The sequence below is a fragment of the Nesoenas mayeri genome (assembly GCF_963082525.1).
Source record: "Nesoenas mayeri genome assembly, chromosome: 2".
In the NCBI taxonomy this organism is placed as follows: Eukaryota; Metazoa; Chordata; class Aves; order Columbiformes; family Columbidae; genus Nesoenas; species Nesoenas mayeri.
In genome coordinates this window covers 65,601,087-65,615,222 of record NC_137543.1, presented here as the reverse complement: position 1 = coordinate 65,615,222, position 14,136 = coordinate 65,601,087, and the positions used below count along the sequence as shown (strand labels likewise).

Sequence of the window (14,136 nt, the reverse complement as noted above, 5' to 3'; positions counted from 1 at the left end):
ATTTATTAAGACTTTTATTTCTCTTGGTTATTTTCTACACATTCCAAGTCAGGATTTAGCCCTGTTCTTATTGTAAATGCTCCCTGAGAAACAACCAGCTGTGCAGTCCCCGATAAGTTTCTGAAAGGTCTGTCAGTAACTGTGTGTGTGTGTATTTGTGCATGTGCACCTTTTCTCACTAATAACAAAAGCATATTTTTTACCATTCTTTCCTCTTTAAATTTATACAAATATTTAGATGTGTCGCTTGTTGAGGCATGTTTCTGGAACTGAGCCCCTCGAGATTACTTGCATACATGCAGAAGATACCTTCCAGGTCACTGGCCCACAGGTATGCTTCACTTTTATCTGGCCACTTTTACTGGAGATGAATAAATAAAAATTACTTGTATGAATTTTTTGGAGACCTAACGTTGAACTATTCAAAGCAGTTCTAAGAAAGAGTTACACTTTAATGTTGGGCGATAACTGAAAGAATGCACAAGGGGAACCATCAAGCCTGCACATGTCAGGCAAATATAATACGCTACAAAGACATAATAGTAGCAGTTTAATTTCATATTTTGCCTGTGAAGGCATTTATGAATTCACATGCAACACTTTTTACCAGGGTTTCCAATAGCGAATTTTTTGTTCTCTGTCCAGATAATTTCTGCTGCGGAAACACTGGCATTACATCCGTCTAGCAAGATTGCAAAAGAAAATCTTGAGGTGTTCTGTGAAGCCTGGGAGTCTCAATTGAGTGACATGTCTGTGTTGTTGAGAGAAATCAATGATGTGTTTGAAGGAAGAAGAGGTAAGAATGCTGTGTACAAATAGAAAAATGTAGTTTTCAAAACATGTAGTCTAAGGATTTTGAGTGTGATTTAGGAAATACTGTTTCCTAAAGAGTGCAGTAAACAGTTCCACATCCTGTATGGCAATGTGGAATCTCGGTGGCAATCCACAAATATATTGGTTTTGTATAGATGTCAAATTAGGGTGTTTATTGGATTTTTTTCAAAGAAAAACAGTCAAAAAATTTAAAGGCCTGATTGGTGTAAAATTAAGTGTGTTCAACTTTCTGCACTGTGATTAGTTCCAGTTAGTTAGTTCCAAATAGAACTGTTCAAAGGACACAAAAGTATTTGACACAGCTCTTTGCCAGCAGTGTCCAAATATTAGGACTGTAGGGCTTTCATCCCACCTTTTGGTTTTTCTCAGACATAACAGTTCATGACAATCAAGATATAACTTCAATTGTGTGACATGTTTAATTAATTTCCTGTATTTCTGGAAAAATATATATGCATATATTCTATACTGTCAGCTTGCCTTGTGTTCACTTCATAATGTAGTGAATGTAGTTATTTGATTTTTAAACTGCTGTCCTTTCTTCTGGATGGAATCTCTGACGACTCTGCACAATCTTGGGATATTTTCTCTGGTTGGTAAGTTTATTGGTATTTGTACAACATGTAGAAGAAAACCTTGGAATCTTAAGGAAAAAAAATAATCTGTGTTTACTTTTAGTCTAGGGTAATTTACCTTAAAAATGGAAGCCATTTTGTTTTTATCTAATTATCTAATTTCAGATGATGTCTTTAGTGTAGCCTGTCATACTTCTTGTGGCTACATGTTTGTTTCAGTCTTTAAGGTATAATTGCATACAGCTAGAATGTAATATACAATAATGCTGAATGTCTTGTATTCTTAAGAAAATCACTCAGGTTTAAAAGTTTAGATTTAGTTGAATACAGGGACTTCATTTATTTTGTATCTAAGATACAGAAAATGTAAATCCTTATTCAGGTTAGATGACACTTTATCAGTGATATAACATTTCATCTTGCTATTAACATGAGACCTTTTTTCCTTTTTAGAGTTTATTTTGTCAGTTTGATTTTCTGTACTTGATCAGGTTTTTGTGGAAGCAGTTCTTTTCTGCCAGCTTTGTTGTGAGGGCCGTAAACAACCAACCACAGGGCAGTAAAATCTCAAATGGTTGCTGCTGGTTGCTAGATGAATGTGTGTCTGAGCCTGAAGACTTATAAAAAGAAAACATATCTTGAAATTCCGAGTGGGCTTACAGTAATTGCGTGTAGTGCCGGTTATTGGGAATTTGAGGCGTTTGAGAAATACCTGGTTGCTATCCTACTTGTTCTTCCACCTTGCTCTGGAATGCCATATAAAGATGTCTAGCAATCAGAGATCTGTTTCTGGGACTCTTTAACTTTCAGTGGGCTTTTTGTTTGTTTTGGGAGCCAAGGATATACTGACTTTCTCAAAACATAGCATTAAATTTTGTATAATGCAAGTTAAAATATGGTATTACTCTAGCACTGACAGGGCTGATCATGCAGTTATCTGGTTTTTGTCATATTCATACAGTGGTCTAGCAGGGTTGAATGGTAAACTTTATATATATTTATATATGTGTGTGTATACATGTATATATTCCTAGATTTAAAAATAATAGGATGAGAATCATGCAGCCACAGCAAAGCATATACTTGACTCTCCAAACAAATAGTTTTTGAAGCATTGCGACAGATTCCCAGTCTCTCCTGTCCTCAGTAACTTTCTCTTGTGGCCTGTGGCAGCAGATAACAGACATTTTCCACGAGTGGTGCTTTCCAGTTTCTTCAAAGCACCGTTTCCCAAGGCAACCCAATGTCATTGCTTGAAGGAGAGGAGAGGAGAGAAAGGGTCGGTGTTGCTGAGCATGTTGGAGGCTGTGGCATGTGTGGGCCTGGGGGCAGCAGGGACATCTGCTCTGGTTTGGCACAGCCAGATGAATCTGTTCTTGTCAGTGTCTCTTGTTTCCTCAGCCTTTCCTTCAGCACAAAGTGTTCTCATACCGCTATTGTTAAGACAGTCATCGTGGCTTGTATTCTTCATATGGCCTTGGGTGCATTAGGTCTTGTATTGCCAAGGGAATCAGGTCTCCATTTTCCTTGTCTCGTGGCCCAACTGAGTAAGGGATTTCTCTCTGAGTGTGGATTATTTCATGTTAACTGTCAGTGATCTCCTTAGAAATAATTTGGTCTCTTATATCCACCCATCTTCTATAAAGTATTCCTTTGTATTGTGGGCTAATCTTTTTTCTTGTTTGCTTGTTTTCTCTTGTTGGACTTTAGAGGGACCTTTGTCAAAAAAAAGGGGAAAAAAAATCTCATACAGATACCCCCACCTTTTTGCTTCCAGAAAATACCCTAAAGTTACCTTGCCAATTTCAACATTTTTTCTCCTAGAAAACACTACTAATGACCCAATAAATAAATAAAAATATTTGCTTGTGAAGAGATTATGAGTGGCACTCACAAAACTTTTGCCTCCAAACATAAAGAAGTTTCACAATATTTTATAAGATTTTATTCTGCTCGTAACTCATGATACTTGTCTTAAGGTTGGTAAAAGTGTCTTTATTTTACGGACTAAAATGTAACAAGTGCTTTATTCTTAGTAGAATTGTGATTGTGTGTAACAAAAGATTGAATTACAGTAAGAAGGTATATTTTTTTTCCCCTCAGTTTAAAAGCTTGTATTTTTGTACTACTAATTTAAATGTTTGGCTTTGTTAAAGAGTTCAGAATACAGTTTAAGAGGTAAAACTTGAATGGTGACTAAATGTGCTGGACACATCTAATAAAATAGGCATTTTTCTGATTATGCTACCTTCATATTGTTCATACTTATTATTTTTTATGAGCAATTGCATAACTCCTTATCCAGTGTTTCTTTTATATCAACAAATTAGATGTTTATCACACAGAGGTTAAAAACTTGCTTGGGTAGAAAGCCAAATTTGGCTTGGAAATGAAGCAATATTTTACTCAATTTTAATGTAATCGCACCAAATGCCCAAATGGAAATGGGCTTGTCTTGGGGAGGGGCATTCACACATCCGTGGGGCTGGGGGAGGTTGGTGAGCACACCAGAGCACATAACCCTCATGTGTATTTTGAAAATGTCTCTGTGTTGCGCAGAACTGTACAGTGAGGGAGAGCTGGACTTATTTTGCTTAATGCTAAACCACTATTTAATCCAACAGTGAGGAGGTCCATTCTGCATCATGCTGGGCTTTGAAATGTTGGGTGGCTGGTCTGGGCTGAGGAGAGCGCCGGGATCCTCTCAGCTGGGAGATGTGCGGCAGCTGCTGGGAGTGATTGTCCCGCTCTGCTCTGCACTGATGCGGCCTCACCTGGAGCACTGTGAGCAGCTCTGGTGCCACAGGATAAAAAGGATATAAATCTACTGGAGAGTGACCAGAAGAGGGCTATGAATGTGGTGAAGGGTTTGGAGGGGAAGCTATACAAGAAGCAGCTAAAGTCACTTGGTTTGTTCAGCCTGGAGGAGACCTCATGGTGGCTTCATCTTCCTCACAAGAGGAGGAGGAGGGGCAGGCGCTGAGCTCTTCTCTCTGGTGACCAGTGACAGAACCCATGGGAATGTCAGGAAGATGTGCCAGGGGAGGTTCAGGTTGGACATGAGGAAAAGGTTCTTCCCCCAGAGGGTGGTGGAGCACTGGAACAGGCTCCCCAGGGAGGTGTCACGGCCCCAAGCCTGACAGTGTTCAAGAAGAGACTGGACAACACCCTCAGACACATGGTGTGAACTGTGGGGTTGTCATATGCAGGGACAGGAGCTGGACTCCATGACCCTTGTGGGTCCCTTCCAACTCAGGACATTCTATGATTCTGTGCTCTCCACGGACTGCAGGGAGCTGAAAAGGACTAGTTTAAGAGTGATACTTAACTCGGAGGCTCTTGCACTTTGAGATGATCACCTAATGAACGTACTTTTCATTGATCCAATCTGTCAGGAGTTAGACAATCTCTTTTTTTTCCTTCGAACTTTTTGTTTTTAACATGTTTGGGAAGAACGTGAATAGTCCTCTGTTTGCTCCCTTGTATTTTGATCAGAAATATTAGAATGATTTATGACCTTTTCTCTCCTCTTCTTCTGTTTTGTCCCCTTGCCTTGAGAGGAGTTAAATGACTATGAGGATTTGGAAGGGACATAGTTGATGAACGGGGAAACAGATCAGAATTTCAGAATTAGAGATTAAAGTTCTAGAAAGAAGGGTGAAGCAGGGATGCAGCTGTCCTAGTCTCAGATAAGGACAGAGATAAAAAACAGGCTTTAGAAGTTGAAGTAAGAGACATTTTGGAAGGAAAAATGTGGGTGGAACTACTAGAAAGTGGAAAACTGGAAGACAAAGAGGATGAAATAATAAAAATTAATTTTCAATTTAAAAAATAAAAATGGAAAAGCATGTTAGAGCAAACACATTAGGAAAAAAAGGCAGACTGGAATAAATAAAAAGAACATCATAATATGTCAAAAAGTCTTTTGCTATTATGGCAAAAATCTGACTTACAAACTAAGGAAATTAAATGCCTGAAAAAATATATATGCGTATTCTGTTAATGGAATCAAATAGAAATTCTGTGGTTATACCAATGTAATTAAATATTTTCTGATGAAGTAGGATTATCTCTGGCCTGAGTTGACCTGCACTTTTGAAAGGTCTGGCGTCAGTGGTCCAGTGAGGTGGGGTTTTTTGTGTGTGTGTGTTTCTTTTGTTTTGTTGGGTTTTTTTAATGTTCCAATAAACAAATAGTGAGATCCTTCCTCTTCCTGAATATAGTGAGCAACGAAGCCTTGCAAAGCCAAATAATGAGAATTGCTTGAAGAGAAAAAAATACATATTTTTTTCTTCTTATTTCTGTTTACTACCTCTTTCCATTTGGTTTCTATAACTGTGAGTGCTCACCTTGTAGTGTGTGAGTAGCACATCCTCTCCGTATGCATTTGTATTCCATTTGTTATGTCAAAGCTTTCTGAGTTTGAACTTTTTTTTTGCCTTTTAAACATAGTACAACAGGTTTTTACATAGCACGAAGGAGATCTTTTATACCATAGCGTTTTAAACTTACAAGTTAGCTTTTGTTCTTGGTGCATCTTACATGCTTTCTTACATGCCCTTTAGCTGATGTTTTGATTCATAGGATGTTGTAAATCACTTCTCATAATTTATTTCAGTCTTTAGTGAGAAGTATTGCTTGGATGCATATTTGGGCAATTAGAATCTGAATAGCTCTGCATTCTGAAAAAAATAGTTAAGCAGCTTGTGCCCTTGATAGCTCATTTCATCTTCCACAAAACTGGGTAGGGGAAGGAAGAAATTATATTAGAAAGGAATAATTCCATTTTTCATACATACCAAGAGGATTCAGGGATGCTTGTGAACTTAATGAAATTTGCTTTTTGGGAGTAAGTTGCCTAGACATGGAACTCATGATCTTTCTGTGGTGTCAGGAGATAAAGAGCATATTTTTGAAAAATCATGAATCTTTCCTCTCCTGAATCGATTATCATAAATGCAAGTCTTCATAGATAATTAAGTCTTTTGGTAGCTGCAGCTCTCATCCTGGGTTATTAGACCAGGCACTGTTTCCTCTTTCCAATAAACTCTTCTTACCCACTTTTAGTCTAACACCTAAAAGGATTATTGTTTTTTCTCCATTTGTTTTGCTCAGACTTGGAATATCTGAGGCTCCTGGGGATATAAGAAATAATTCAGTAAGTGTGTAAGATGCTATAGAACTTTATAAAATACAGTGCACATGGGATACGTACAGTATAGTGCAACATGAGGGTTGTAGTGGTATTACTTAGAAAAACCTACTCAAATATTGCTCACTAGTGGTGTTGCCAACCCCAAATTTTATGCTGTGCAACCTATGCCAAGAAAAGCCTTAGGCGGAACTGCCATTGTATGTTCTATACTTTGCAAAAAAATGAACGCATGTAGCGATAGCTGCTCAGTCACTGAAGAGAATTCCTTTACTTGTTCGTGGGTTGCATGCGGGGAACTAGAAATCTTACTGAGGGAAACTGTTCAGAGGAGCGTTCTTTAGCGTCAGCTGCTAAAATCTGAACAGTACAGAATTCTTGGCTTGTCTCGTCTCTCTATGGAAGCACGAGACAGAGAAGCAACCCTCTGCAATATTCAGAGAGGAGGAATTACAGGTAAGCAATTAGTTTTTATATTATTGCAACTTAAGGAAGGATGAAATAAGGCATGTGATTCCATTGATTAAAATCTGCATACAAATGTTTGGTGTAAATGTGTGTGTTCTTCATAGGAGAGAAGCGTGTCTACCTGTCACTGCCCAGACCAGGGGTAAGTTACTTTTGGGATTGTTTTATTTACTTTATATCTGCTGTTAACTAAGTGACTTCTTTCCACATTGGACATTGATGGGGACATAACAATATCTTGGTAACGCGCATCCTGACTGGACAGCTGACAGAAAATATCAAGCTCTGTCAATTTATTAAGTGAATAACAAACATATGGAAAACTAGAGTAACTAGTTACGTAATATGCTCTAATCGCTTTGATTGTACATGAGCTTTAATTCCTGTACATTAACATGACCTTTTTTTACCATGTACTGGACTGTCATGCTATATAATAAAAAATGCATTGTTACTATTAAAACAGTAAGAATACGTTGCAATATAATTAAAGTACGTCTTCATAATCTGATTTTTTAATGTTGTTGCCCAAGTTTACCTACTTGGAACAAATGGACACGTTTGAGCCTATTGTAGGGTCTTAAGTAACTGGTTATTTTTTCCTTCTTTGTTTTTAATGCAGAGAAAAAAGCTGCACCAAATGTCCAGGTTTAGTTGTGAGGCAATTAATATCCTTAGCTGATTATAATTGGTACTATATTGTTTCTGAGAGCATCTGTACATTAGGAAACCTCCTAAACCCTGTTGGTATCATGTAAGTGTCATTTGATTCACTTGCTACATGCTGAATGTTCTCATGGGTAGGAAGAAGGGAAAGAATGATCTCAGAAGGCACAGTGAACTCCAGCATGTCTCTTTCTCTCCTCACTTTTTCCTTAACCTGTAGCACTGAGGAGTTTGGGTATCAAATGATCACGTGTCTCCATGTCTGCTGTTATGCAATTCTGCAACTTCAAACAGTGTATTACTTCTGACCCTTAATGAAAAGGAAAAGAGAAAATGTTATACATTATAAATCAAATCTGCAGATTTAAATGGCTTATAATGTTAGGCTGGGTGAGCATGGGTGAATTTCATGGTTATGGACCTAAATACTGCAGCTGGAAAATAGATCGTTTCAGTAACTTTTGATAGAGTTTTTTCCCTCACTTGTTTGACTAAGCTACATAGCTTCTGGACTTCAGCCAAAAGTAGCTTCAATAGTAGCACTTCATTTTTGCTCAGACTCTTGAAGTGAGAGATGGAGACTGTGCCTGGAGGTTATTTCCGCTGCTGTTCACAATGAACAGCGTTTCTTTCCCCCCCATGGGCACTACTGAGCTTAAATTGCCCAAGTACTCCCACTAAAGAATAACAGCTCATTTCAGATTCTCAGGCGGGGATCTCAGTCCTGCACTGTTATTATCATCCAGCCTCCTCCAGTGGCTCCCACCTCCCAAAGTTACGGCACCAACTTAGTACTTCCCCTTCCCCTGCGCTCCAGCGCAGTTTGTGAAAGTGGCCGGTGGTTCCCCAGTCTGTTGGGTTTTGCTGCTGTCGCACAAGTGACAGCACCAGCACATGAAGTTAAAGGCAAGAACTGCTGCTGTCTGCATGCAAATTGATTTGAAACAAATCACGTGTTACTGTGAGTGTTGTGCAGCTGGCAAGCTGTGCCTTACCAGGTACCCCGCTCGCATCGGTACCACTAATTATTACAGAATCACAGAATGGTTCGGGTTGGAAGGGACCTCTGGAGATCATCTAGTCCAACCCACCTGCTAAAAGCAGGCTCACCCAGAGCAGATCACACAGGAATTATTGTTTAATCTGAGCCAAGATCTGACTTGCTGCCAGACTGGTATTTTGGATAGGTCATGATGTTGCAAGAAAGAAATGCAGTATTTGTTGCCAGCTACTTCAGCAAAATTAGACAGAATAATCTGCTACATCATCACACCAGCATTTACGTGGGTTATACCCTAGATCAATTTGCTGCTAGCTAAATGAACTTCCAAGTGCCTCTTACATCAGCATTAGCTTTGATGGAAAAGTCAGTGCAGTAGTAATTGACTAAGATGGCTTATTTAGTCATAAGCATTATTGAGGATTTAGAGGGTAAGGGGAAGAAATGGTACTGCATGGGGAGGTGGAGTCTGAGAACTGTGGAAGGTTTTTTCCATGAAACTTCAGCGTGTCTGTAGGTACAGACCCTCTTGGCACGTGCCATTGCAGGACAGGCAGCTCAGAACAGATTCTCAGCTTCTACTGAGAAGTTTGTCTGAACCACTGGAATTCTCCTGCAAAGTCTACATCTGAGTATACAGCCACCTCTTATGATTTGTTAGTAAAATTATTGCCAATTCCTTTTATTTAAAAAATATTATTTTTTGTTTGAAACAGAAGCATAATGCAAATCTGAAAGCATTAAAGCCGGTCAAACTAGACACTGAGGTAAGATGTCATAATTTTAGTAGTTTTTTTTATTCTTCTTTTATCTCTTGTCTGAACAATGTATTTTCAAGTGCCATAAATATGGTTACCATTTAAAGGAACAGGCAAAAATTGCAAAACTTGGATTAGAATTGCATCTCCTCACATCTGATGTGGATTCTGAGACAGAGAAATGGGAGGATCAAGAGAATGAGATCGTGCAACATGGACAAGGCATGTCAAGTATGGCCTACTCCATGTATTTATTTACCAGGTAATTACACTGTAGCAGCATGTTTAGGTGGGGAGAACAGCACTAACAGTGTTTGTAAGAAATAAGAAAGACTATTTAATTTGCAGAGTATAATGATTGGGACACATTCAGAAAGGAACTTTAATTTCTATCGTTACACTTTATAAAATATGTTAAATTTCTAAACTGTTTAGCAATAAAATTAGGGGGTTTTAAGTGCTAAACATATGTTTTGTTGCAGAACAGCTATTTAAATGTCTCTGGAGTACAGAAAACATTTTAAGTGTGTTCATAAATACTTTAAAAATTAAGGGAATTAAAGCACAGGTATAAAACTGTGGATTAGAATTGCTGATATTTGCTGTACTCTTGGGTGTTCTTCTGAAACTTGCCAGTGTAATGTCAGCTCTCTTATTTGAATAATTTAGGGGATTTTGTATACGAGTTGAGATTTTTCTTCCCTAGTACTCCAATAATAGTCAGAATGCCAGAGATACTGATTTCTGTCCTGGCTCAGCTGATGAGAACTGAACCGTTCCTGATTTCTCAGTGCTGCCCTAGCCACTGAGGTGTTTATATAATATTCTGAAATGTAGTTCCTGTAGTAAATTATTGTTGCTCATAGTATCTTCTAAAAGAGTGATATTTTACAGTTCAGTGGTGTGAATGGGGGTGAGAGAAAGAGAGGTACTGGAAGTAGTGCAAGCAGCAGGCAAAATAATCTACAGTCTATATGTGGCATACACTCTGTTTTCATTATTCCCCACAGAGGAGAAGGACTTCTGAAAACTACTCAAGATTTATTTCATCAAGCAGAGGTAACGCATTTTGAACAAAATAGGAATTCTGAGTGAAGAACGAATTGGAACTTAACTCTCCGATTCCTTACACATAAGTACAGTGTACCATGAGCTGACTGGCAGCTGTAGTTTTGAAGCAGCCTAACTCTGATATGTACTTCCTGAAAAATAACATTTCAGTGTTCTAGCAGTAGCTGGGAATGGCAAAGTGGCGTTATGGCAACTACAGTGGACTTGAGTGCATTAGTAGTATTCCTTGTGTCACTTAGTCCGTGAGAGTGTTAATGGAGACTCCATCCTAGTCTGAGCTGCTGTATTTTCATGGGAAAGAAAGAAGATGTAAGAATTTGAATAATACAAACAAAAGACAAGAGGCCAGAGGAAGGAATGTGGGGTGATATTTCCCAGACAGATGCCTGTGGTCAACAGAAGACCGGTTATCTTTGTCAGGACAATAAACAAATGTGGCAGGTGTCATCTACCCACAAAACTCCTGTGAGCTGCTACAGTGCAAAAACTAATTAGAAGTCATTTTTTTAACATGTAAACAGAAAGCCTTTAAAGTTGGCTTAGCTGGGAGAAAGACAATTTGTTTCAGAAGTCACTGCAAACTGCTGACTTTTTAATTATAATTATATACGACTATCACAAGTATTTCATGCCACCTTTTTATTTCATAGCACACTATTTATTAAAACAACAAGGAGAAAGAGCCTTATCTTCCATTGTAGTTCATTTTCTTACATGCTTTCTCCCCCTTCCAGATTTTTGCTACAGAGGGCACAAAGCTTGCTGCAGCTCTTCAGGCCTTTTCTGACCAGGTGATGTACAACCTCTAAAACAGCTTAAAAGCTGGTTTTGTTATCTCCTCCATTGACTTAATATTGGAGTCTTAACACAGAGTGGTTTTGTCTTCTGGAAACACGTTTCAGGTGCACAATGATGACAAACCTTTGCTTCTGTTGGAGGCTGAAAAGCTGATGGCTATGTGCAAGCAGCTCCAGATAACAGCTAAAGCTTCTGTTCAGGGTAAAAGTGCTACATTTACAAAGGTAAGGTAGAAAATCTATGTATTCCTGAAAAGAAGACCTAACTTGTTTTGAAATATAGTAACTTACTAATTTATGCTCCTGGTAAAATATGAAACAGATCATGACAGCTGAACTTCTTGGATTGACAGAGGACCATAAAAATCAATAAGTTCAAACTTCTATGCTGTTGTGCAAACATTTTTTTGCTATCCAATATGTCATTGTTGCTGTTGTAGAAGAGGAATTTACTTCAACTCGAAGTTCTATTCTGCACTTAACATGTTTTGAGAAGCTGATGTGCAAAGTGTAGAGGAAGAACAGTAAGAGCTGTTCCTCTTGCTGAAAAGGTTTTGTCTATTGGGACATCCCTGGTAGCTGTAATCCAAGCCAGTTACCACACTCTCTTGTCTCAGGATCTTCATTCAGAGAAATATGAACTGTAATTAATTGTACCTCATTGAGAAAGGACCTCAGTGATCAAAATACTAATGAAGTTAATTTGTATTTCCACCACTGTAATAGTTATTATTATTCTGTTCTTATTCGTGCTTAACATAAACATAACAAGTTCCAAACCCCAAAGACTCCATTACTGAAACACATGCTTGCTTCTCAGTGGGTAGAGAGTCTATATCAGACTGCCCAGAGTTATTCTGATATTGTCCATATTTGTTACAACTAAATATCCACAGAGCTCCCATAAAAGTTCTGGCATTGTTACCACAATATGTAGATCTGCAAACCTTATTGAGGAATAATAAGTATCCCTGATGAGCAATATGCTGAATGTCAGCAAGACCGTTTCTGTGCACCTGGATGTTTGCTTCCAGTGAGCTACAGAAAAGATATTTCAGTTTTACATCAGAGACTGAAACTGGCTGGAGCATCCAAGCCACTCCAAACCAAACTGAGCACCTCAGGGCTACTGCTGGGTTTGTTTTGACACTCTCCAGCTAAACTAAATGGGAATACTAAATGTTTATACGGGGTGATGTATCACTACATCGTGGCAACAGACTATCGAGGGTTCTTCAGGACCCTGGCTTGTGACCTGTGCTGAGCGTTACACTTGACGTATAAACTCAAATGCTTTTAAGATGTAGGTAACTTTAGTGTAACTTATATCGAGGTAAAGCTTACAGAATGCATGGCTTTTGAAATCATGCTGACAGGACATAAAACAAAAAGAAAACCCTGAAGAATCATACTCAGTAAGAGCTCCTTCCCAAGACACTTCTGTTACCTTTTAATATTATATTAGTATCAGTTCCTTCTCCTGGCATGTGTGTCATTCCCTTCTAACTCAATCTTGGGTAACAGAAGTGATGCTGCTGCTGTTCACATAGAATATAGAGAAATTCAAAAAAGCTAAGCAAAAATGTTTTGATTAGAAGAGATTTATGAAGGAAGAATATTACATATTCAAGCTTGAAACAGATACTCATCTCATGAATTAAGCAATTTCCTAATAAAAGTAATTAGTGGTCTTACTCTAATTGTCTTGTTTAGGTTGATGCATGCATTCTGAAAACGAGGAATGTGATGACTCTGTTATGCCAGCTTCTTCCACTTTGCTGTAAATTACTGAGAAAGGTGAGCACTTGGTTCATCTGCAGTATTTTAAAGGCTTTTTGGGGTTTGTGTTTGTTTTCAAGAAATCTTTGGTTTTTTTCTATACAGAATAAAGCAGGAAACGGCTGCCTTAAACCTGCTCCCCCATGGAGAGAAGACAGAATACGAACTGGTACAAATGCACATACTGCAGAAAGGAGAACTGAGACATTTGGCATCAAGTCTTTAGAACATCATGTAACAAACATGACGTTTTTAGAGAGCAAGTAATTACAGCACTTAAAAACACAGGAACTCCCCTTTGAAAATAACACTTGGTGAATCCTCAGTATTGCTTTCATTTGTGGAAAGTCAAACCAGGTTAATTTGAATTAAAACTGTTGACCTTTGTCGCATCTAATAGATGTCCCATTACTTAGCAATTACAACACCAACTAGTCTAATCTTGATGTATTTTTATAATGTGAATGCCTTTCTTATGCTCACTATTGATACTGGTTTTTGTAATTAATGCTTATGAATGTCTTAATAGATGTTTCAACCCAAAGATGCTGCTAATAGACATTTTATATAAAGGACCTTGTGCTGCATATGCTATTTGTAACACTACTGTTGAAGTCTGTAAACTCATCTCTGGCCTATTTCAGTCTATGTATTCGATAAAGCAGAATCAGGAATAGAGTCTGAAAGGCTGTGGCCAAAAGCACTGAAATGTTCTCTTAATTACGAGTTGTACCTGCAATGAAGTAGTTCTAGGGGAAAAACAACTCTTTCAGCAGCTGCACCACTGAATTTTAATCTTGTTAAGATTATTCCTATTTCCAAAAGTGTATTTCTAAGGGATTAATACTCTTGACTCAAAACCTTCTTTTTTTATTATTATCTTTATTTGTAGATGGCAGCTGTTGCTTCCTTTTTTATTAAAACTTACAGAGCAGAATTTAATTGCATGTAGAACCACTGAAGTATTATATAGTCTTTATGTTATACCATTTAAAATGTAGGAAAATAGATACCAGTTGTGACAAACTTCTGTACA

At 38.1% G+C, this 14,136-nt stretch overlaps 1 protein-coding gene across 1 annotated transcript in view; it reads left to right on the top strand.

The window, feature by feature from the left end:
- The window catches only part of CTNNAL1 (catenin alpha like 1), a gene marked incomplete at its 3' end in the record, with an annotated part of 55,642 nt that extends 42,275 nt beyond the window's left edge, over nucleotides 1-13,367 (top strand). The window contains exons 10-19 of the mRNA XM_080339034.1: nucleotides 239-331; nucleotides 646-796; nucleotides 7,134-7,171; nucleotides 9,412-9,462; nucleotides 9,561-9,715; nucleotides 10,464-10,512; nucleotides 11,259-11,315; nucleotides 11,427-11,546; nucleotides 13,035-13,118; nucleotides 13,206-13,367. Coding sequence (XP_080195160.1) covers nucleotides 239-331; nucleotides 646-796; nucleotides 7,134-7,171; nucleotides 9,412-9,462; nucleotides 9,561-9,715; nucleotides 10,464-10,512; nucleotides 11,259-11,315; nucleotides 11,427-11,546; nucleotides 13,035-13,118; nucleotides 13,206-13,367 — 960 coding nt within the window. The remainder of the gene's footprint in view (nucleotides 1-238; nucleotides 332-645; nucleotides 797-7,133; nucleotides 7,172-9,411; nucleotides 9,463-9,560; nucleotides 9,716-10,463; nucleotides 10,513-11,258; nucleotides 11,316-11,426; nucleotides 11,547-13,034; nucleotides 13,119-13,205) is intronic.
- Between the last annotated feature and the right edge of the window lie 769 nt (nucleotides 13,368-14,136).